This window comes from Crotalus tigris, unplaced genomic scaffold, assembly GCF_016545835.1.
Source record: "Crotalus tigris isolate CLP2741 ecotype Arizona unplaced genomic scaffold, ASM1654583v1 scf7180000018825.4774228, whole genome shotgun sequence".
Taxonomy (NCBI): domain Eukaryota; kingdom Metazoa; phylum Chordata; class Lepidosauria; order Squamata; family Viperidae; genus Crotalus; species Crotalus tigris.
This window is the reverse complement of record NW_024097215.1, coordinates 292,466-315,160: the sequence shown is the minus strand read 5'-3', so window position 1 is coordinate 315,160 and position 22,695 is coordinate 292,466. Positions and strand designations below refer to the sequence as shown.

The window sequence follows — 22,695 nt, the reverse complement described above, 5'->3', positions numbered from 1 at the left end:
TCTGTCTGTCTGTCTCTGCCTGCCTGCCTGCCTGCCTCTCTCTTTCTCTCTCTCTCTCTCTCCCTCTCTCTCTATCTATCATTTATCTATCTCTATCTATCTTCCGTCTATCTATCTATCTATCTATCTATCTATCTATCTATCTATCTATCTATCTATCTACTATCTCTATCTATCTACTATCTATCATCTGTCTATCTATCTATCTATCTACTATCTATCATCTATCTATCTACCTATTTATCTATCTATCATCCCTTTATCTATCTATCTGTCTATCTATGATCTCTATGTTTATACAGTATCTATATAGAGGTAGTTCGTTTAGTTACTGATTGAAGTTACAACAGCACTGAAAAAAGTGACTTATGATCATTTTCCACGTTTACGACCCATAGTTACATGATCAAAATTCAGACACTGGGCAGCTTGCTGATATTTATGATGGTTGCAGTGTCCCAGGATCATGTGATCACCTTTGATAAGCAAAGTCAATGAGGAAGCCAGACTCACCTAGCTGGTTTTCAGGCCTAAGGTGAGACTAGAACTCACAGTCTCCTGGTTTCTAGGCCAGCACCTTAACCATTATACCAAACTGACTCTCCCCTAAGTGAATGTTGCAGTTGTTAAACAAACCATTTTAACTAATGGGCTTTTTTGTTTGTTTGTTTGTTTGTTTGCTGGAAATTAGACATAGAGGGTAGTTCCAGCTAAAAATGCCAAAAATTGCAGTATGCGATTGCAGGATGCTTGCAATGGCCATAAGATGGGGTTGGTTGCCCAGCACCCAAAATGCATTCATGGTGATCGCACAAGGGGAGGGTGGCCATTGGATCCTCAAAACCAGGTCGTAAGAAGCTCTGGGAGGACTCTGATAACTTCAAAAGATGCTAAGCGGCTTTATTCATTCATTCATTCATTCATTCATTCATTTACAAATAAAGTGGTGAACATATCCAACACACCTTCCTCCTCCTGTATGTCTCACGACAACAACCCTGTGAGGTGGGTTGGGCTGAGAGAAAGAGAGAGGGACTGGCTCAAAGTCACCCAGCTGGCTTTCACAGCTAAGGTAAGACTTGAACTCACAGCCTCCTGCTTTCTAGCCTGGTATCTTAACCACTACTAGACCAAATGGGCTTTCACTGAAAGAGAGGAAGATCGTAAGTCATAAGTCGAGGACTATATGGACTTGTGATCTGTCAGTCACTCTTTCAGCCCTTCTGAAAGATCTTGAACGCAATTCTCCTGAAAGATGAGTGTGGAGAACCAAGCATGTGATCTTAGAGAAGGTATCCAGAAGCTATTAGGACAATAACATGTACAGAAGAATCATGTCTTAAGTCCAGAGAGCTTGTTGTTGTTGTTAGTTGCGAAGTCGTGTCCAACCTTTCGCGACCCCATGGACAACGTTCCTCCAGGCCTTCCTGTCCTCTACCATCTCCTGGAGTCCATTTAAGTTCACGCCTACTGCTTCAGTGACTCCATCCAGCCACCTCATTCTCTGTCGTCCCCTTCTTCTATTGCCCTCCATCTTTCCCAGCATTAGGCTCTTCTCCAGTGAGTCCTTCCTTCTTATTAGGTGGCCAAAGTACTTGAGTTTCAACTTCAGGATCTGGCCTTCTAAAGAGCAGTCAGGGTTGATTTCCTCTAGGACTGACTGGTTTGATTGCCTTGCAGTCCAGGGGACTCACAGGAGTCTTCTCCAGCACCATAGTTCAAAGGCCTCCATTCTTTGGTGTTCAGCCTTTCTTATGGTCCAACTTTCACAGCCATTCATTGCAACTGGGAAAACCATGGCCTGGACTATACGCACTGTTGTTGGCAGGGTGATGTCTCTGCTTTTTAGTATGCTGTCTAGATTTGCCATAGCTTTCCTCCCCAGGAGCAAGCGTCTTTTAATTTCTTGGCTGCAGTCCCCATCTGCGGTGATCTTGGAGCCCAGGAAGATAAAATCTGTCACTACCTCCATTTCTTCCCCATCTATTTGCCAGGAAGTGACAGGGCTGGATGCCATGATCTTGGTTTTCAGAGAGGTAGGAAAGTATTAAAAAAGTGACTCAGACTGGCTCCCCCATGATTCCCTGGATATAAAGAGGGAGGCAAAGGAAAAACACAAGCAGACTTGCACAATTTTGCTACTATCCATATCTCGGGGTGGGGAACTCTGGCCCTTTTAGGACTTCTGGACTACAAGTCCTACAGCCATGCTGGCTCAGGAATTCTGGGAGTTGAAGTCCATAAGTCATAAAAGGACCATCCTTCCCCACCTCTGCCCTATCTCAATAAAACAGAGTTCTAGTCTTCCTGCAGAGTCAGTTTCCTCCTCAATCAACTCATATAGCTGACAAATGCTGAATGTGGGTTTATAAATAGCCTGGCTGACAAGCAATAGATACAAAGAGGCATAGGGCAAACCATTAACAATTACAAGCAAGGTGTGCCTTGCACTAGGTCCCAAAGGCAGGGGAATTCTGGGAGTTGAAATCCACACATCTTAATGTTGCCAAGATTGAGAACCCTTGCTTTAAGGCAGGGTGTAAGGACCCACCCCACTTTGCATCTTAAGAAGACAGAACTCTTGGAATAGCTCTTCCAACAGGAATCCTTTATTAAGAGAAAATGGTTGCAGGCATGCTAGACAGGACTTGGGGTTCAAGCTCTCCCATTCAAGGTTTTAAGGGGTTCCCCAGTAGTCCCACCCAATCAACCCCCCTTCCAGTGATAGTTTCAAGTATCACAATTCCATCCCCTTTCTTCTTCCGTCTGGATGGAGACTTCAGATAACTACATGAAAGGCAATTACTCTTCTTTGATATGTTAAAGCTTAGAGGCCACAATAAACACACATTCAGTCCTTTGAAGTGTGCTGAAGGAAGTGAGGGCCATAAAGCCCCTTTGCTCTCCCCCTTTTCTCCCTCTTATGGCAGAATCCAGAGAAGGCAGAATTGGGAGTTTCTATGTTTGATAATTAAAGATGAAATATAATTGGATTCTGACATCCGGCCCCTCTTAACAATAAGAGAGATCCACCTGAAAGAAAACACAAGTAAAAAATTTAGTTAGGCTTGTTAGGATACTCTGTGTGAAACTTCTTCAATAGCTTCGGGGCTCTGACGTGACGTTTATGGACCCACTCATTTTGTGAGGCAGGGAGGTGTTTCCAGGCAACTAGGTACTGAGTTGTTCCATGATATCTCCTAGAGTCAAGGATCTCTTTTATTTCGAAGTGTTGTTCCCCCTCCACCATGATTGGAGGTGGTGGGGGGGGGGATTTTGGCCGTAGAGGTGACTGATGCTCTCTTTTCAGCAAGCTGCAATGAAAAATTGGGTGTATTTGCCTGAGGTTTTTGGGTAATTCTAATTCTACTGTTACTGGATTTATGATCCTTTTAATTGGAAAAGGTCCTATATATTTTGTTCCAAGTTTTTTACAGGGCTGTAGGGACTTTAGGTATTTTGTAGATAAGTACACCATTTCTCCTATAATGAATGGTGTAGGCTCAACCCTTTTTTTATCGGCTTGTGCTTTGTATGCCCGCCTAGCTTCATCTAGTGATTTTCTGACTATTGGCCAGGTGTTTTGTAGGTTTTCCATCCATTCTTTCAGTGAAGGGATCGTTGGTTCTTTTGGGGTTAACTCTGGCATAGGGTTGAAACTTTGGCCGTTGGCTATTTGAAAAGGAGTGTAGCCTGTGCTGGAGTGGACTGCATTATTGTAGGCAACTTCTGCAAAAGGAAGTAAGTCCGTCCAATCACTCTGTTGGAAATTTAAAAAACATCTCAAATATTGCTCAAGTACCGACTGGCAGCGTTCCGCTTGTCCATCTGTCTGAGGGTGATGGCTAGATGTCAGTCCCTGAGTGGTCCCTAAGAGGGATAAAAATTCCTTCCAAAATGTAGACGTAAATTGCACTCCCCTATCAGAGATGATGCGTTGGGGTGCCCCGTGCAATCTGTAAATGTGCTGGATAAAAAGTTTTGCTAAGGCCTTTGCAGTGGGAATTTTTTGGCAAGGGATAAAGTGCACCTGTTTGGAAAATAGGTCCGTGACTGTCCAGATAACAGTATTCCCATTGCTTTCAGGCAATTCCACTATAAAATCCATGGCTATTTCCCTCCAGGGGGCTGAGGGACTTGCCACTGGTTGTAACAGCCCTGGCGATTTCCCTTGCAACCTCTTTGCTGATGCACAGGTTGGGCAGCTGGCAACATAACTTTCTATGTCCTTTTTTATTGATGGCCACCAAAATTGCCGTTTAATTAAGTGTAAAGTTTTTACAAATCCAAAATGCCCTGCTGATTTTGTGTCATGGCAAAGTTGCATGAAAGTTAGTCTTTGAGTTGTTGGTATATATAACTTTTCCCCTACCCAAGGCAATCCGTCTCTCATTGTGCACACATGTTTGTTTTTCTGGAACCAATCATCTGTTTCCAAACTTTTTCTGAATTCAATCCCAGTTTGGCTGTCCAGTTGTGGTTTTATTTTGGCTTGGGTTCTTGTGGTTACTGGCGCTGCCAGTTGTGATTCTGCCATTATTGGTCTAGAGTCTGTGGTTCGTGCGCTGTTATATTGGGGCATGCGAGATAGTGCATCTGCCAGGAAGTTCTTTCTTCCTGGTAAATGTTTGAGCTTAAATTGGAATTGGTGAAAATGCTGGGACCAGCGGGCTTGTTTGGGATTGAGTTTCCTGGAAGTTTTCAGGGCTTCTAAATTTTTGTGATCAGTCCATACCTGGAAGGGGATTTTGTTGCCTTCCAGGAACTGTCGCCACGTGAGTAATGCCCAACGTATCCCATAAGCCTCCTTCTCCCATACGGGCCAGCGCTGTTCTGTTTCCGTGAGTTTCTTAGATGTATATGCACAGGGTTGCAATACTGCATCATCATTTTCTTGTAATAGCACAGCCCCCACTGCCACATCACTTGCATCTGCCTGTATTATGAAGGGCTTGTCCATATCTGGGTGCCTTAGTACTGGTTCGGCAGAAAAAAGTCTCTTTAGTCTCTCAAACGCTGCTTGGCACTCCATTGTCCATGTTAGTGGCTGGCTAGGTTTTACTGAGGATGTTCCCTTCGTTTTTAGTAAGTTGGTGAGGGGCAAGGCTATCTGTGCAAATGAGGGGATGAATTGGCGGTAAAAATTTGCAAAGCCCAGGAAACTTTGTAGTTGCTTTCTTGTGCGGGGTGGTGCCCATTCTAATACTGCTCTGACCTTCTCTGGGTCCATTTCAATGCCCTGTGGGGATATGCGATAGCCTAGGTAGTCTATCCTTTCCTGGTGGAATTCGCATTTTGAGAGTTTGGCATATAGGTGAGCGGCTCGCAGCTTCTTTAAAACCGCTCTGACAAGTTTGACGTGTTCTTCTTTTGTTTCGGTAAAGATAAGAATGTCGTCCAAGTAAACAAGGACCCCCTTAAACAGGTGCTCCCTTAGAACGTCATTGATTAATTGCATAAAGACTGCAGGGCCCCCTTGTAATCCAAATGGCAAGACTTTGAATTGATAGCACCCCATGGGGCAGTTAAATGCAGTCTTCCATTCGTCCCCTTCCTTGATTCTCACGCGATAGTAAGCTTCCCTTAAGTCTAGTTTAGAAAAAATTTTCCCTTTCGATAGGTGTGACAGCATGTCTTTCATGAGGGGCAGCGGGTATAGGTTGCTTTCACTGATTGTGTTCAGGGCCCTATAATCCACGCATAAACGTAAAGAGCCATCCTTCTTCTCTCTAAAAAGGACCGGGGCAGCCACTTTAGGCTTAGCTGGCTCAATGAAACCTCTCTCCAGGTTTTTTTTTATAAATCTTTCCATTTCCTCCTTCTCCTTTGGGCTCATGGAGTATAATCTGGGCTTCGGGAGTTTTGCCCCAGGCTTGAATTCAATGGTACAGTCTGTGGGTCGGTGGGGGGGAAGCTCATTCGCCCTCTCCTCACTGAAGACTTCAGCAAGGTCCCTATATTCCTCTGGTATTTCTGTTAATCTTTTTTCCTCTCCTATGGATGCTTTTTCTATTCTTGATTCTGGTAGCCTCCCTTGGGGTTTTAAGTCCATAGGGTCCCCCTTCGGGAATTTGATTTCTGTCGTCCTCCAATTTACCCAGGGGTTCCATTTTTTCAACCATTCCATCCCTAGAATCATTGGGCATTCCATACCTGGGGTCACCACAAACGTTAAGTCCTCTTCATGGTTGCCCAGGGAGAGATGTATTGGCAAAGTGGCTAGGGTAGCTGGCACCCCCCCTGCTATGGATCCATCTAGCTGGCCAAATGAGATTGGTTGTTCCAGTCTCCTGGATGGGATGCCCAGATTCCCCACTAGTGTTGGGCTAATGAGGCAGCGGGTGCAGCCAGAGTCTATTAAGGCTTTCACCTTCACAGCTTCGGGCATGGGGGGGATTAATATAGTCACTGTTTTGAAGATGGGTGTGATGCGTCCACTTACCAGGGGTTCGCCTTCCGAGCTGTCATCTGAGGCATCCACCGTCCCTGTGGTGTAGGCTGGAGTTCTTTCCCCTTGGTGAGCAGAGGTGGGGTTTTCTGCAATTTCCATCATTTTCATGGCTGTTTCTTTTGGCTTAGCTGAATACCCTCTGGGTTTGTTGATTGGGGATCTGTCTGGGTTGTGCTGGGGGGCCTTTGAGCGGCATTCTACAGCTCGATGCCCTTCTCTTCCGCACTTGAAACACCCCATCTGCTTCTTGGCTGTATCCGATGATTTCACCGGTTGGTGTGTCAGCTCAGGCGGGGGGCGGCTCCATTGTTTTCCTCGGCGATGCCTCTTCAATATGTCGATCTCTGCTTCCTCTGCCAAGACGTACCATTCCTCAAGTCGATGTGGGTCTCCTCGGGGCAGGCAAGCATCATATAGATCATAGTTTAGTCCGTCTTTGAAACGGCCAAGGAGGATGTCTTCTGGCCAATTCAGTTTGCTGGCAATGGCTCGGAATTCTTGTGTATACTCAGCCACTGGGCGTTTGCCCTGCCTCATCGTTGTTATTCTTTCACGGGCTTTGCGATCAGCCAGGGGGTCTTCAAATCGTCTTCTCAACGAGGACATGAAACGGTTGAAGTTACTGAGTTCTGGGGCATTGGAGTCATGCAGGTTCACCACCCAATCTGCAGCTGGTCCATCCAGGGCAGATTGCACGATCCGGATGCGGGCTTTGTCGCTGGGGATGTCCTGCCCATATTCCTCCATGTAGCTGAGGACTTGGGTTAGGAAAAACCCCAAGCGTGTTGGCTCCCCTTTGAATTTCACCTCCAACGGTGGACGTCTTGGAATGGATCGGTGCCTCCATTGTGGGTGGTAGTGTCTTCCGTCCAGATTTCCATCTGTGGTCCGGTAGGGGGTGGGAGCTCCTGGATCAGTAAATGTCCCTGGGGTTGCAGGTTCCACGTCCCCCTCGGTGTCTCTCCCTTTGTGGCTCCAGGAACTGGGGCGGGCGTAGGGCTCAGGAATCTCCTCTCCTAGGGAGCTGAGAGTTCTCTTCATCAGGTCAATAGCTCTCTCTAGGATCCAGTCTGAGTACGGCATACAGCTTCCTCCCTCTTCACTTGCGTGCAGGGATTTCTCCATCTCCTGCTTCCATTCTGGTTGCTTGGTCCCCCGTCTCAGGGTCACTTTTCTTGATTCCTTTCCCCACTCGCTTTTCTTTCCAACGCCCATCGACCAGCTAGGCTTGTGGTCCTGTGTCTCCACCACTTCTTCTTCTGAGAAATCTGGCCTCTCGGATCCCAACATCTGGCAAGGTTCCAACTGGGTCAGCGGCTCTCTTTCCAGGGAGTTTTCTCCCTCTCTTGCTTCGTTGTCTGACATGGTAAATTTTTGCAAAATCCCCCGGCAAGGGTCTACCTTCCAGGTGGATTAATTTTGCAAGTCCTGTCTAATGTAAGGACCCACCCCACTTTGCATCTTAAGAAGACAGAACTCTTGGAATAGCTCTTCCAACAGGAATCCTTTATTAAGAGAAAATGGTTGCAGGCATGCTAGACAGGACTTGGGGTTCAAGCTCTCCCATTCAAGGTTTTAAGGGGTTCCCCAGTAGTCCCACCCAATCAACCCCCTTCCAGTGATAGTTTCAAGTATCACAATTCCATCCCCTTTCTTCTTCCGTCTGGATGGAGACTTCAGATAACTACATGAAAGGCAATTACTCTTCTTTGATATGTTAAAGCTTAGAGGCCACAATAAACACACATTCAGTCCTTTGAAGTGTGCTGAAGGAAGTGAGGGCCATAAAGCCCCTTTGCTCTCCCCCTTTTCTCCCTCTTATGGCAGAATCCAGAGAAGGCAGAATTGGGAGTTTCTATGTTTGATAATTAAAGATGAAATATAATTGGATTCTGACACAGGGGTCCCCAACCCCCGATCTGCAGACCGGTAGCGGGCCGCAGCATGCCAGCAACCGGTCCACACAAACAAGCAAAGCCCCATCCTTGGGATGCAGGCAGCACACAAAACCACGCACCCTCCGGTCCACGGAAAAACCTCTCTCTACAGAACTGGTCCCTGGTGCCCAAAAGGTTTGGGACCTCTGCTTTAAGGCATTGGCAGCAATCACCATAAATAACGAAGGAATTCAAAGTTTTCACCTCATGGCCAACAGCAGTCAGAAGTAGTCAGTCAACAGCCATAAAAGGGGTGCAACTATGACAGGCCTGCACATCTTGGCAACCTTGGCTCTTTTATGTGGACTTCAATTCCCAGAATTCCTGAGCCAACCATGCTGAGGGGAAAGGGAGAGGTTTCCAAGCTGAGCCATGCAGGCTCAGGAATTCTGGGAGTTGAAGTCCACGAGTCATGAAGCGGCCTAGGCCTAGGCCAGAGGTAGGCAACCTTGGCTCTTTTATGACTTGTGGACTTCAACTCCCAGAATTCCTGAGCCACCATGGCTCAGCTTGGAAACCTCTCCCTTTCCCCTCAGCATAGCTGGCTCAGGAATTCTGAGAGTTGAAGTCCACGAGTCATAAAAGAGCCAAGGTTGCCTACCCCTGTCCTAGCTGGAGTCATCCTGGTGGCGCTTAATATCACCAAAGACTGAACTCAGGAGGCAAAATGGTGCAATCCTCACTAAAAAGAATTGTGGCTCCACAAAATCCCTTGCTGGCACAACCGACAGAAAGCCTGTTAACTCTATCCTTAACCACACGATCCATGAAATATCCTTGATTAGGTAGAGAAGAGCATAAGCACTGTATTCAAACTAGAATTGCTAGAGAGGATTTTAAGCTAATGTGGGTACAGGACTAACAATGTTAGGAAGAATAGAACAGAATATCAGAGGCTCAGGATTGAATTGGGGAATCCTTGGTGTTGTGCAAGTTTGGTCCTTTGCTTGCAAACTTTTAATTATTCAATTAGATAACATAATAAAAACACCCAGGAAGCCACATGTGACAAGAAAACATGAAATTCCAGCATAATTAATTCCTAGGAGAAAGAGAGAGCCAGTTTGGTGTAGTGATTAATACATTAGAAACCAGGAACTGTGAGTTCTAATCCTGCCCGAGGCATGAAAGCTGGCTGGTTGACTTTGGGCTAGTCTCTCTCTCTCAGCCCAACTCACCTCATAAGATTGTTGTGGAGAAATCTGGAGGAAGAAGGAGCATTAGGTATGTTTGACACCCTAGTTATTTATAAACAAGGCGGGATCAAAATATAAACATAATAAAGGTGGGATCAAAATAAATAAAACTATTCAAACCTGTTAGGGAAAGCAGTGGAAAAATCTTGTTCATTCAGTTACAGATCCAGATCTTTTGGCAACCCAGAACATGGATTAAATTAAATGTTGCGTGCAGCCACAAACCTACAATTTTAACCAAGAAAGTTGGTCCTCTAATCCAGTGTTTCTCAACCTTGTCAACTTTAAGACGTGTGGATTTCAACTCCCAGAATCCCCCAGCCAACAAAGCTGGGGGTTGGAAGTCCACACATCTTAAAGCTGCCAAGTATGTGCAGCGCTGCTCCAAGTCTTTGGTGAAGCTGAGTGTCCCTCCATGCAGCATCCCTCCAAAAATCTGGGGATACCCAGCGGCAAAGTTACCCCTCTAAAAAGAGGTAAGGAGCCTTAACTCTAACCTGATTCCTATTTTATATTTCAGTTCCACCCCACTTTCTCCTGCCCGGAGTAATGCACAGGAACCTGGCACAAAGAAGACCAGGACAAGAAACAATGGATGGAAACTTATCAAAGAGAGAAGCAACCTGGAATTAAGGAGAAACTTCCTAACAGTGGGGACAATTAACCAGTGGAACTGCTTGCCTTCGGAAGTTGTGGATGTCCATCACTGGAGGCTTTTAATCAATCAGAATAGAGCTGGAAGGGGTCTTGGACGCCGCTCAAGCAGGAGACTCTACACCAGTGACGGCGAACCTTTTAGAGGCCGAGTGCCCAAAACCCGCCCCGCTCGCTCTGCCCCTGCCCCTGCTCCATCCCCTCCACCCTGCCCTCACTATGCCCCCGTCCCACCCACCCGCTGGACCACCCACCGCCTCTACAGCCCGCTATAGCAGATTGCCCAGGCGGCCCAGCAGCATCATGGCAGCCATCCCCTCCGCCCGCACCCCGCAGCATCATCTATGCACGACAGGACACGAGGGTGGAGTCTTGTCCCTGCTGCCCTGTGCTTGGGTGCACTGCTCCATGCAGGCCGTGCCCGAGGGCGACTCTCAGCCAGGGGGGCTGCTGGTGAGGAGGGCTGTGGGGGGAGGCAGGACTGGGGCAATGGCGTGCGTGCCCACAGAGAGGGCTCTGAGTGCTGCCTCTGGCACACGTGCCATAGGTTCGCCACCATCATCCTATACCATTTCAGGCATGTGGCTGTCTAGTCTCTTCTTAAAAACCTCCAGTGATGGAGCACCCACAACTTCTGAAGGCAACTTCTGTTCCACTGGCTGATTGTCCTCACTGCTAGGAAGTTTCTCCTTAATTCCAGGTTGCTTCTCTCTTTGTCAGTTTCCAACCATTGTTTCTTGTCCTGCCCTCTGGTGCTTTGGAGAGTAATTTAACCCCCTCTTCTTGGTGGCAGCCCCTCAAATATTGGGTCACTGCTATCCTGTCACCCTTACAAACCTCCAGTGGTGAAGCACCCACCAACTTCTGGTGGCAAGCTGTTCCACTGGTTAATTCCTCTCACTGTTAGGAAATTTCTTCTTCTTAATGCCAGGTTGCTTCTCTCCTTGATTAGTTTAAGATAACCTTTATTGTCGTTTATTTTACTGTGGGCACAACGGCACACATCAAAAATGAAATTTAGCTGCCCACTCTCAAAGTGAAACACAGCTAAAACATACTACATACAACATATGTAAGAAAAGATTGGACAGCCCCTTGTCTGAAATGGTAAGGGATCTCCTGCTTGAGCAGGGGGTTGGACTAGAAGACCTCCAAGGTCCCTTCCAGCTCTGTTCCGAGTTCAAAAAGATGACCTCCAGGTCGCAGACAGCGAGGCTAAACACTAGGCAAATCTGCCCCGAGGTCCCCGCCTCCTGCTACCCTCGCCCCCTAAGCCTGCTCCCCAGTGATCCACTCACCCGCCCCCCCGGAACTAAACCTACCATACTCGATCCCTCCGGAGAGGAAAAGCAGCCCGATGGTGAAGCCGGTCCGTTTCTTCTTCCGTTGGGGATCCATCCATGCGCTCCCGGCGCTGCCTGAGTAACAGATGCGGAGCGAGGGGCCCGGGGAGGAACTGCTGCCGGGCCGGACTCGGCCGGGCGCTTATAGGGCGGCGGACCCGGGCATCCCCGCCCGGCCACCTCGCGCCTCCTCCGGCTCGTTATGCGGCGCACCTGGCACGGGCGCGCTCGGTTTGCCGGCACCTCCCTCCCTCCCTCCGATCCGGCGGCTTTGGGGCGACCTAGAGCGGCGGTCTGCCTGGGTTGCCGGCCTGCCTCCCCCCCGCGGAGAGCCCTTTGGACCGGCCCGCAAAGTCCGCGAGCCGGGAATGAATGGAAGGTACTAAGCTGAAAGGGGGGGGAGGAGAAAACGACCCTCACCAGGGTTGTTGCTTCTCGAAAAGCCAAGAGCGAAAACAACCGAAAGAAGGCGCCAGCACCTGGATTCCGAATATGTTACTACTTGCAAAAGCTGTTCCATACAGGGTGTAGTTTACTATATATAAAGTGTGTGTGTGTGTGTGTGTGTTTTCATGTGTGTGCACTTTTTTTCTCTGCATTTTTTCCGAAGTCTCAACATCTTTTTTGTAGTGTGGTGGCCAAAAAACTGGGATGCAGTATTCCAGGTGTGGCCTTACTAAGGCTTTACAGAGCGGTACTAATACTTCACTTATACTAATAGTTCCTCTCCTGTGCATTCTTCCATCAGCTCTGTGAAGGAGGTCCATTGCCAACCTGCTGGTTTAGGCACAGCATGCAAAGCGAACTTCCTTGCAGACAGTCTCACGCCAGTGTGGCACTACAACTCCCATCATTTCCAGTCAATGGCTGCCCAGAAGGAGGAGTCCTTGCGAGAGGCAAAGCTTATTCGTTTCATCTACATTTAAAATAGATTATCTCTCCCCCCCCCCAATAGTGATAATAGGCTTTTTCAACAGGAATACAAATATTCGAGATGTTCACGGGCGCCTTAAAAGAGGCCGGGCAATCCCTTTGGCTCCGAGCGTCACGGCAACGTCTGCGCGTGCGCAGCTCAAAGACATCCGGACCCTCTGGAGGCGCTGTTTTTTTTTTTCCCTTCATTCCGCTTCTCGCGCCAGGAACAATACGGCTGGGCCGCCTTCAAGCCTCTGACGTCATCGTCGGGCGCCTGCGCCGGAAGCGGAAGAGCGCGAATGTCTGGGTCGTGCAGTGTCTGAATGTGTGGATGTTTCACGTGCGTTTCTCGTGGAGTTGTGTAGCTGCTCTGGCTCCTAGCGGAAGGCTTGTGGGGCCCTCGGCTCGCCCCCTCCCCGTTTAAATCTTGCGCCTGGCCTGCTCTTCCTCCTCGCCATGGCGGGCATCCTCTTCGAAGACATCTTCGACGTGAAGGATATCGACCCCGAGGGCAAGAAATTCGACCGGGGTGGGGCTCAGATGCAATCTCGTTTTTCCCCCTCCCCAAACTATCCCTCCATTTTGCTTGTTCTGCTTTCGAGGAGGCCTTGGTGGTTCAGCTCCCCGCTTTATCCGCACAACAGCCCTGTGAGGTAGGGCAGGCTTCGCCGTGCTGAGCAGCCCCAGGTCCTCCGCAGGAGAGTCGTGTCTCTTGATGTTTTTGATTTGAGGCCAGCTGCTAAACTATTACTCGAGATTTGAGGCTACAGTTCCGAAAACTCTTTAAATTGGGAAGTCGTTTGTGTGTTGCCGTTGCAAAACGACTTGGACGTGACCGTGAAATCCCCGAGGACGGAACTCAGTTTGGAAACGTTGCTTTTTGGGCAAATGCATTCTGGAAAGTAGCAGGTTGAAAGCAACTGGTTTCATTTGGGTAATGCAGCACAGGGGGTAGAATATTTTCCCTTCATTGTGTAGCCTGCCTCACACGGTTGTTGTAAGCATTAAAGAAAAAGAATTATTATTATGTACTTTTACCAAGGCAAAATATAAGTCAGGTAATTTATGAAGGCTGGACTATTCCATCAAGCCGTGGGATGGGGCTGCTATGATTACCCCTATGAATGAGTAATTACTTTTAATTGTGTTTTTGGAATATTTGGTTCCTGCTGTATATGGTTATTTTATGAAGCATAAATTTGGTTTTACTCTGATTAGCATTTATTTACTTTAACCCAATCACAGATTGGGGTATTGCACGTTGGTTGCTTGAAACAGCCACCAAGGAGCCTTAAAAATCAAATGACTTTCCATTTTAATCCATCTAATCATACTGGGTTCCTTGAAGGAAGCATTTATTGCAGTGTTTCCCAAACTTGACAATTTTAAGGCATGTGGACTTCAACTCCCAGAATTCCACAGCCAGCGTTGCTGGCTGTGGAATTCTGGGAGTTGAAGTCCTCATGCCTTAAAATTGTCAAGTTTGGGAAACACTGATTTATTGGAACAACTAATGCCAACTTTAATGTCAATTGTCCCATTAGCATATACAGGAAAAGGAACGCCCAGGACATAATTTTACCAAGAGTATAATTTTACTGATAAATCCATATAGGTACAGACAAAGTAATGACAGTTCTAAAGGTTTCCACAGACAGCTGCATAGGTAAAGTTTCCCTTTTCCTCTTCAGGCTTCCTATTGCCCATTGTTCACCAATCCAACGCTTGCTTTGTGTTTTGGAAAACAGTCTGTGCTGTTCGAAGAGTTCCCATAACACAGGGGACTTCAAACTTGGCAACTTTAAGACTTGTGGACTTCAACTCCCAGAATTCCTCAGGGCTGGCTAAGGAATTCTGGGAGTTGAAGTCCACAAGTCTTAAAGTTGCCAAGTTTGAAGACCCCCTGCCATAACATGACCTTGAAGTGAAGGAACTTTCACAGGGCCCAGCTGGCTTTCTGGATTCCTCAGCCCTTCCCAAGTGCCCCCAAGGCTTCCATCTCCTCCTTTCCGTTTCTGTTGTCAAGCTGCAAGGAAAATGGCAGGCAGGGATAGAATCCAAATCAGCTGACATTTACTCTTAACTCTTAAGGGTTCCTGACCTCCTGTTTGATTCTTGTGGTAGAAGAAAAGTACCACTTATCCCCATTCTAAGAATAAGGTACTAGTGGTCTTCCCTCAGTAAGGCTGTGTTTTACTGCAGCCTTCAAATCTGGCTGTGCATAGGTACTCCTTCAACATGTATCTGTTCCCCAAATAAATGGAAATCCCAAGAATTTTATTGTAATCATTTCAACAATGCTGAAGAATTTTTCAGCACTTTGTAGAAAACCTAGATCAGTGGTTCTCAACCTTTTTAATGCTGCGACCCCCAACTGGTCATAAGTCGAGGACTACTCAACCGGTCGTAAGTCGAGGACTACTCACCTGGTACAGCACCGTTTGCAGACTGGGACTTTTGGCGGGCTCAGCAGGACAGAGACAGTCTGGACAATTCCTATTGGCTTTTGAAAGCCAATAGAATTAGACTCTATTCAAGAGAGTCTATTCTATTAGCTTTCAAAAGCCAATAGAATAAAAGGGAGTAGCACAGCTAAGGAAAAGGGGGAAAAAATGGCAGACTGTGTTGTTTGCGACCCCCGTGAAATGGTCGTTCGACCCCAAATGGGGTCCCGACCCACAGGTTGAGAACCACTGACCTAGATGAACTGGAGACTTTTCCCTAAGCCTCGCACACTTTTGGAGTGAAATTTGAGCAGTAAAAGTCTTTCTTGAAGGTTTTACCTTTCAACAACTAACATCTTGGCATGTCTTTAGTTTCCCGGCTGCACTGTGAGAGCGAGTCCTTCAAAATGGATCTGATCCTCGATGTGAACGTACAGATCTATCCAGTTGATCTTGGTGAGCACACACCTAGTCATGTTTCTTGAGTTCCTATATCCTTATAAAATATATTTGGATGGTGTTTTTTTCCTGCAACCAAATTCAGACCTGCAACATAAGATTTTCATTAATATATGTAGCTCAGGGTTAATCTGTGAAGTTTTTGGTGCTCTCTTTGTTTGCTTGCAGATGTTTCATTATCCAGCTAGGTAACATCATCAGTGCTATTCAGGGTGGAGTTTATTCTTTGTTTATATACAGTAACTTGCTCTGTTACTGCTGGTGAGGTGTGGTTGTCTCCTTGGTTCCTTAATTAGGCTATCATTTTTTTCTTGATTGCTTGGTGTTAATCCCTGCTTATTTGGGTGTTGGCTGCTGAAGAGGATGTTTTCATGTCTTTCTGGTTCCTTTTTTGTTGCTGTTGTTGAATAGTATGTAAACAAGCAAACGACCAAGCACAGAAAGCACCAAGGACACCGCATAATTTTTTTTTGCTTATTACTAGAAAGAATAATAGCAGCATCTAGAATATTCTGGATTTGCATAATGCATTGAATCATGAACTAAAGCTGCTCAGAAGCCTTTGTAAGGAGATCGGTGGCATAAAAACTTAATATGTTCTCCCTTGACCCCAGTGATGAAGGGAGAGATATAGAGGCTCGGGTACGGAAGCCTGCTTGGCACAAAAAGAAAGCTAGAGTTAGATTTAAAAATGGAATTTAAAATCACATTAATGGGTTAAAAAGATTTTTAGAGATATTGATTGAGTTAGTATTTAGGATTTAGAATTAGGATAAGAAATAGAATATATTTGTGAAATAGAGTAAGAATGTAAATTTTGGAATAATATGGTTATCTCAGAAATACATATTTTGTAATGGAATGAGATTAAGGAAATGGAATTGTGAAATGAGCTATTAGATAAAAAAAATAGAACGGAATTGGGAAAAGTAAGAATATAATTTTTGGAATAATATGTTTATTTTAGATATCACAACTATTACGTAATGAAATGAGGGAAAATTGGGTTACCTAAAGAATAAACAATATGGTCATTTAAGGCTAATTGGAATATGGCAATTGGAATTATGTAAAGCTTAAAAACAGGACATGGATTTGTATAAGTAAAGGGTATTGATTGATTGAGCTCTATTTATAAATGCATTAATTTTAACATTTTATACTAATTAAGGGAAATAGAGAGGGAAACTTTAAGGAGTTAACCTGAGGAATATATTTTATGACTTTGTTATTGGATTATTGATTACCCCATCATCACGTTGTTTCCTAAGCACTTGGATGTAAAAACTGAAAAATTAATAAAACTTGTGTTAAAAAAACCTTAATAAATAATCATAATAACTAATCAGAGGCTTGACTCAGTTAAGCATGCCAAGTCATACTGATCAAATCTAGCACATCCATAACTTAGTAAATAAAGTAATAGATTCCAGTGTTTGATATTTCTTGAGATGTTTTCCTCCAAGAAAGCCCTGTTCTGTTCATGCATGCACAATTCTTTTCAAGTCCTGCACTCGGATCTTTCCCAAATGTTGTCATGAACCTTGACATACTAGAGTTGTGCATTCGTCCACTGATTAAGTCTGGCGAGTCTGATTCACAGGCTTTTTGCTTTTTCGTTTTGTATTTCACTTCTAACGTTTTATCATTTCTTGCCATTTCAGGAGACAAATTCCGCCTTGTGATAGCCAGCACTTTGTATGAAGATGGGACATTGGACGATGGCGAATATAATCCTACGGATGATAGACCCTCCAGGTGAGAAAAGGCCTTTTCTGCAGAGCTAGGGTGGAGGCCAGCGTAAACAAAATGCCATTATTGTCACAGATCTTTGATCTCCTCCTCTAAGCTTTGAGTTTTTAGATCTGATGGAGTAATAAGGGAGAATTGGAGAATTCTGGCTGGAAAATTATGGGAGTTGAAGTCCACAAGTCTTTTTAAGGTTGCCAACTTTGGATCCCTGATCTAGAGAAACAAATATGGCCACCTTGATTCTAGGGTGCAAAACTAGTCTACAAATGTTTCCCTTTCCCTCCCCCACCTCAAAACTTTATGCCAATCCTATGAGATAGGTTAGACCAGGGGTCTTCAAACTTGGCCCTTTTATGACTTGTGGACTTCAACTCCCAGAATTCCTCAGCCAGGCACGCTGGCTGAGGAATTCTGGGAGTTGAAGTGCACAAGTCATAAAAGGGCCAAGTTTGAAGACCCCTGGGTTACACTGAGAAAATGTGTTTTGAGTTCTATTACTCAATGACTTTCATGGGTGAATCACGATGGAACCTGAAATAATCCAGTCTTAAGTGTGCACAATCATAGAACAACAATGTAAGAATTCAAGGCCAGGACGTTGGCTCTTTCACAAAGGAATATTTTGATGTCTGTATGTCACAGGTGGAAGGCTTGAATTCTGGACTGATGCTGAACGTACTCCTTCATTTTTGATGTTTCTGGTAATTTTAATGTATGTTTTAATGTATGTGCCCTTCTTTTGGCCGATTCTTCTTCACAGGGCGGACCAGTTTGAATATGTGATGTATGGGAAGGTGTACAGGATTGAGGGTGATGAGACATCAACAGAAGCAGCCACACGCCTGTGAGTGTCCTCTTCTGAAATAGGCTGAAGAGTAATTGTGTTTTGACATCATACAAAGCCGTAACTTGATTGGTTGGATTTGGACAGAGGATGTTGTTTGAAGGTCTAAGGCAGGGGTAGGCAACTGTGGCTCTTTTATGACTTGTGGACTTCAACTCCCAGAATTCCTGAGCCAGCCATGCTGAGGGGAAAGGAATTCTGGGAGTTGAAGTCCACGAGTCATGAAGGGGCCATAGTTCCCCCATGCTGGCTCAGGAATTCTGGGAGTTGAAGTCTACCCATCTCCGAGTGGCCAAGGTTGAAAAATACAGGCCTAGGCCAGGGATAGGCAACCTTGGCTCTTTTATGACTTGTGGACTTCAACTCCCAGAATTCCTGAGCCAGCATGGGGGAACTATGGCCCCTTCATGACTCGTGGACTTCAATTCCCAGAATTCCTGAGCCAGCCACGCCGAGGGGAAAGAGGTTTCCAAGCTGAGCCCTGCTGGCTCAGGAATTCTGGGAGTTGAAGTCCACAAGTCATAAAAGAGCCAAAGTTCCCCACTTCTGGTCTATGGCAACTCGTTGTGACCAACTCACTACAGCTAATTAGCTAATTAGCTGTAAGACAACTCGCCACGATCAAGGCACAGGACGACTTGCCAGGGGGCAAGAATTATACTGATATCAAAGAAATAGTTGAACAGGATCATTAAGGAAAGGATGCGAAAGGAAGGACAAAATAAAATGTGAATGACAAAAACTAAAATAATTTTTAGATGGTTTTATATGATTAAATAGAATTGTTCCGCAGTGAGTTGTCCTGCGGCAAGTTGGCCACTGCATGTTGGCCGTGATGAGTTGGCTACGGCGAGTTGCCCTGTTCCATTCTCAAGATGCTTTATACCAGTGTTTCTCAACCTTGAAAATTTTAAGGCATGGGGACTTCAACTCTCAGAATTCCACAGCCAGCTTTATGCTTTCTGAGTTTAAGAGCTGCAGTAGCGCAGTGGTTAGAATGCAGTATTGCAGGCTAATTCTTCCGACTGCCAGCAGTTCGATTCTCACCAGCTCAAGGTTGACTCAGCCTTCCGTCCTTCCGAGATCGATAAAATGAGGAGCCAGATTGTTGGGGGAGGCAAATATGCTGACTCTGTAAACCACTTAGAGGGGGCTGTAAAGCACTGTGAAGCAGTATAGAAAGTGCTGTTGCTGTTGCTATGAGTCCCCTGTGCATGGTTTTTGGGTGGTCCTTTTGCTCATTGCGCTAGATCCATAAGCCATGGTTTTAAGCACCAAACCATCTGAATTACGGCTTAGAGCTTGGCAACTTTAAGAATGGTGGACTTCAACTCTCAGAATTCCTCAGCGAGCTGTGCTCTCTGGGGAATTCTGGGAGTTGATGTTCACAAGTCTTAAAAGTTCCCAATGTTTTGGAGACCCCTGGCTTTGAGCAACATGTGGTTCATCCAGTTTGCTAAGAACATCTGCTTTCCGCGAAGATCATTCTATTTTTGCATCTTCGGTTAAATAAAGGGACCAGATTGCAGATAACGGGAAAGGCTGACTGTTTAAGATTCTCCCCCTAACTAACCTGATATTTTCTACATAGTTGGGTCTTCAGCTCCCTCATTTCCTAAGTAGCATGAGTAGGGATTGACTAAATGTTAAAGATGTGATATACAACCTCTTGAGGACAGAAGATTAAAGAAGGATGATCTAAGAAGTTGTATGGCAGAGGACAGTCTTTGTGATGTATCACGAGCGCAGTGTTTTTCGCCATCGTCCGTAGCGTTTCTCAAATCTCGGCTGCTTGAAGTTGTGTGGACTTCAATTCCCCCATGCTGGGGAATTCTGGGAGTTGAAGTCCACACACCTTCAAACAGCCAGGGTTGAGAAACGCCGAGGCAGCCTGTGGCAGTGTGGCCTATTCAGGCCATTTTCTCTCTGTGAGCAGGCTGCCTCCTCTCTCACACCCTTCTCTTCCCCTCCTCCAGCTCTGCCTACGTCTCCTACGGCGGCCTGCTCATGAGACTCCAGGGAGATGCCAACAACTTGCACGGCTTTGAAGTGGATTCAAGGGTCTACCTCCTGATGAAGAAATTAGCCTTCTGACCAGCTTCTGCCACCAGACGGTTGGAGGCTCCATTAGCAGCTTGGAACATTACAGAAAATAGCCCAGATCTGCTCCTTCCTCTGCCTTATAGAGGCATATGGAGCAAAGCTTGTTGATGAGTTAGAAAGATCCTTCTAATGTTCTCCACTGCCTTGTCAGCCACGAGAAAGACAAACTTTTCTCCCTCCCATTTTCCCAGGGCCCTTTGCAGGTAGGAAGTGGCTGCCACATGCCTTCCTCATGAAGCTAAGCAGTAATATTTCCAGGCACCGGAAACTCTATGCTTTTGATGAGGTGATCTGTTTTACAGTGAAGGAAGGTCATTTTTCTACAAAGGCAACACTGCCATTTCTGGAAAACTGGAGCCATTTTTCTCTGGTGTTTTGGTCGAAAACACAGAGAAAAAGACGTTAGCTCCTGAGTCAAACTCCTACAGGTAATCGGTGCTCCTTTTTTAAAAAACCTCAAATAAAAGTGTTTTTTTTTATTATTTTGATGGTTGTTTGAGTTGTGCATAGGAAGGAACTTCTCTATTTCTTTGATTAACACAGCTAATCAGTCTGGAGTGCAAAGCTTCCACCACCTCTCCCACTTTTCTGTTGATCATACGTTGTTGTTAGTTGCGAAGTCGTGTCCGACCCATCGCGACCCCATGGACAGCATTCCTCCAGGCCTTCCTGTTCTCTGCCATTTTCTGGAGTCCATTTAAGCTCACGCCTCCTGCTACAGTGACTCCATCCAGCCACCTCATTCTCTGTCATCCCCTTCTTCTATTGCCTTCCATCTTTATCAGCATCAGGCTCTTCTCCAGTGAGTCCTTCCTTCTCATTAGGTGGCCAGAGTACTTGAATTTCAACTTCAGGATCTGGCCTTCTAAAGAGCAGTCGGGGTTGATCTCCTGTAGGACTGACCGGTTTGATCGCCTTGCAGTCCAGGGGACTCACAGGAGTCTTCTCCAGCACCAGAGTTCATAGTTCCATAGATAATATAGAGGGACCCAGAAGGCAACTTGGGTGCTCTCCAGATGCTTGAGACCTCTACGCCCATCATCCACAGCTCTTGGGATGCAGCAGAAAGGGATTGTGGGAGCTAGAATAGTATAGTGGTTAAGCTTTCCAGAAGACTTGAGTTCAAGTCCTTGAGTAACGAATTCCAAGGGTGAGTTGGGGACAGTTTGTATTTCAGATCAAACAATTTCACAGGGTGGTAAAGATACAATAGAAAAAAATTCCTGTCCTGTTCACTGATTTGAAATGTCCAAAGAAAAGTGAACTAGGAATGTTTAGCGATGTGTTTGTGTGTGTGTGTGTGTTGAAATTATCTCAGGATTACGGATTTGAAAAAGTCTCTTATGCTGGCTGGGGATGGCAGGATTTATATAGCTGATGGAGGTGATGCCATATTATAGGTAGTCCTCAACTTACAACTATAATTGAGCTCATAATTTTGGTCATATGTCATGATGGTTCAAAAAGTGCATCAACATATGATCATGCCTGATCTGCAGCAGTCATTAAGTGAATGCCACAGTAGTTAAGGGACCGCATGGTTTGCTATGGGATGGGTTTTTTCCCCAGTAAACCCCAGTTTCCGACAAAAAAGATGTCGTAAATAACTGTGGGGTACTGCAAACAATTGTAAATGCAGGCTAGTTGCTGAGCCCCCAAAATGCAGCAGTGTGACCTGGGAGTGCTTCTTGATATAAAGGAGGACACCCAAGCAAAATTTTTGCCGATTCTCAAATTCATTGACATCTCCAAATGTTATTGCCTAGATGTGATTTTCATAGACAGTTTTATTAAAATGGGGTCCACAGACAAGAAAGTAGATCTGGAATTTAGCTGGGATTAGTAGCTTGCTGGGAGATGCTCTACGTCAGTGGTGGCGAATCTATGGCAACGGGTGCCAGAGGCGGCACTCAGAGCCCTCTCTGTGGGCACGCGCGCCGTCGCCCCAGTCCTAGGCCTTCAGCTGGGTTTTATAAAATCTTTTCGCTTTAGGTCTCAGCCGCCATGTACAAAAAAGGTTCAATCAATCAGTCAATTTCAACTTCTTGCGAGAAAAAAAAAAGATCTTGCAAAGTTGGAATTGATTGATTGAACTTTTTAGTCCCACCCAATCTTCCGTTAGCACTGCAGCCACGCCCACCCAATGGACCACACCCACCCAGCACCCAATGATACATAAGTGGGTTTTGGGTTGCAGTTTGGGCACTCGGTCTCTAAAAGGTTCGGTATCACTGCTCTAGGTCAGCAGTCCCCAAACCTTTACTGTTTGACAGCCTGGCCGGGGGGGGGGGGGGGGGAGAGAACTGGCCCCGACACACAGACAAGTCAAGTTGTGGGTGTGTGCACTCCAGCCAGCCATTCGCACAACCCGGTAGTGGGCCGAAGCCCGGGGTTGGGGACCCCTGGTTCAGGTTTCGGTTCTTGTCCTTGAGAAAATCCCAGTATGTACATACCCACTGATAAACGGTTAAACTCTAGGGCACAGCAGCAAAAAAATTAAAATAAGGGGACCTTGTAGAGCATGGATGTCAAACTCTTCATGTGACGTGTCATGACATATTGTGACTTTTTTTGCATTGCCAGAGCTGGGGTGGACG

General features: G+C 45.9%; 2 protein-coding genes across 4 annotated transcripts in view; one reads left to right on the top strand and one right to left on the bottom strand.

Annotated features, from left to right (window-relative positions):
* LOC120313992 (major facilitator superfamily domain-containing protein 8-like) overlaps window positions 1–12,045 on the bottom strand; it is a 57,549-nt gene extending 45,504 nt beyond the window's left edge. For 2 of the 3 annotated variants that reach the window (XR_005558311.1, XM_039356570.1), the window contains exon 1: window positions 11,561–12,045. Coding sequence is in view for 2 of the 3 variants with exons in the window: in XM_039356570.1 (XP_039212504.1) it covers window positions 11,561–11,636 (76 nt within the window). In the remaining variant the exon portion in view is untranslated. Of the gene's footprint in view, window positions 1–9,704; window positions 9,754–11,560 lie in introns of those variants that run through there. The other variant, XM_039356571.1, reaches the window with a different exon arrangement.
* A 712-nt stretch (window positions 12,046–12,757) lies between these two features.
* POLR2H (RNA polymerase II, I and III subunit H) lies at window positions 12,758–20,580 on the top strand. The gene is made up of 5 exons (XM_039356597.1): window positions 12,758–13,025; window positions 15,313–15,396; window positions 17,064–17,157; window positions 17,912–17,995; window positions 19,972–20,580. The coding sequence occupies exons 1-5, from the start codon at window positions 12,953–12,955 to the stop codon at window positions 20,087–20,089; spliced, it is 453 nt and encodes a 150-aa protein (XP_039212531.1). The 5' UTR covers window positions 12,758–12,952; the 3' UTR covers window positions 20,090–20,580.
* Window positions 20,581–22,695: the final 2,115 nt, after the last annotated feature.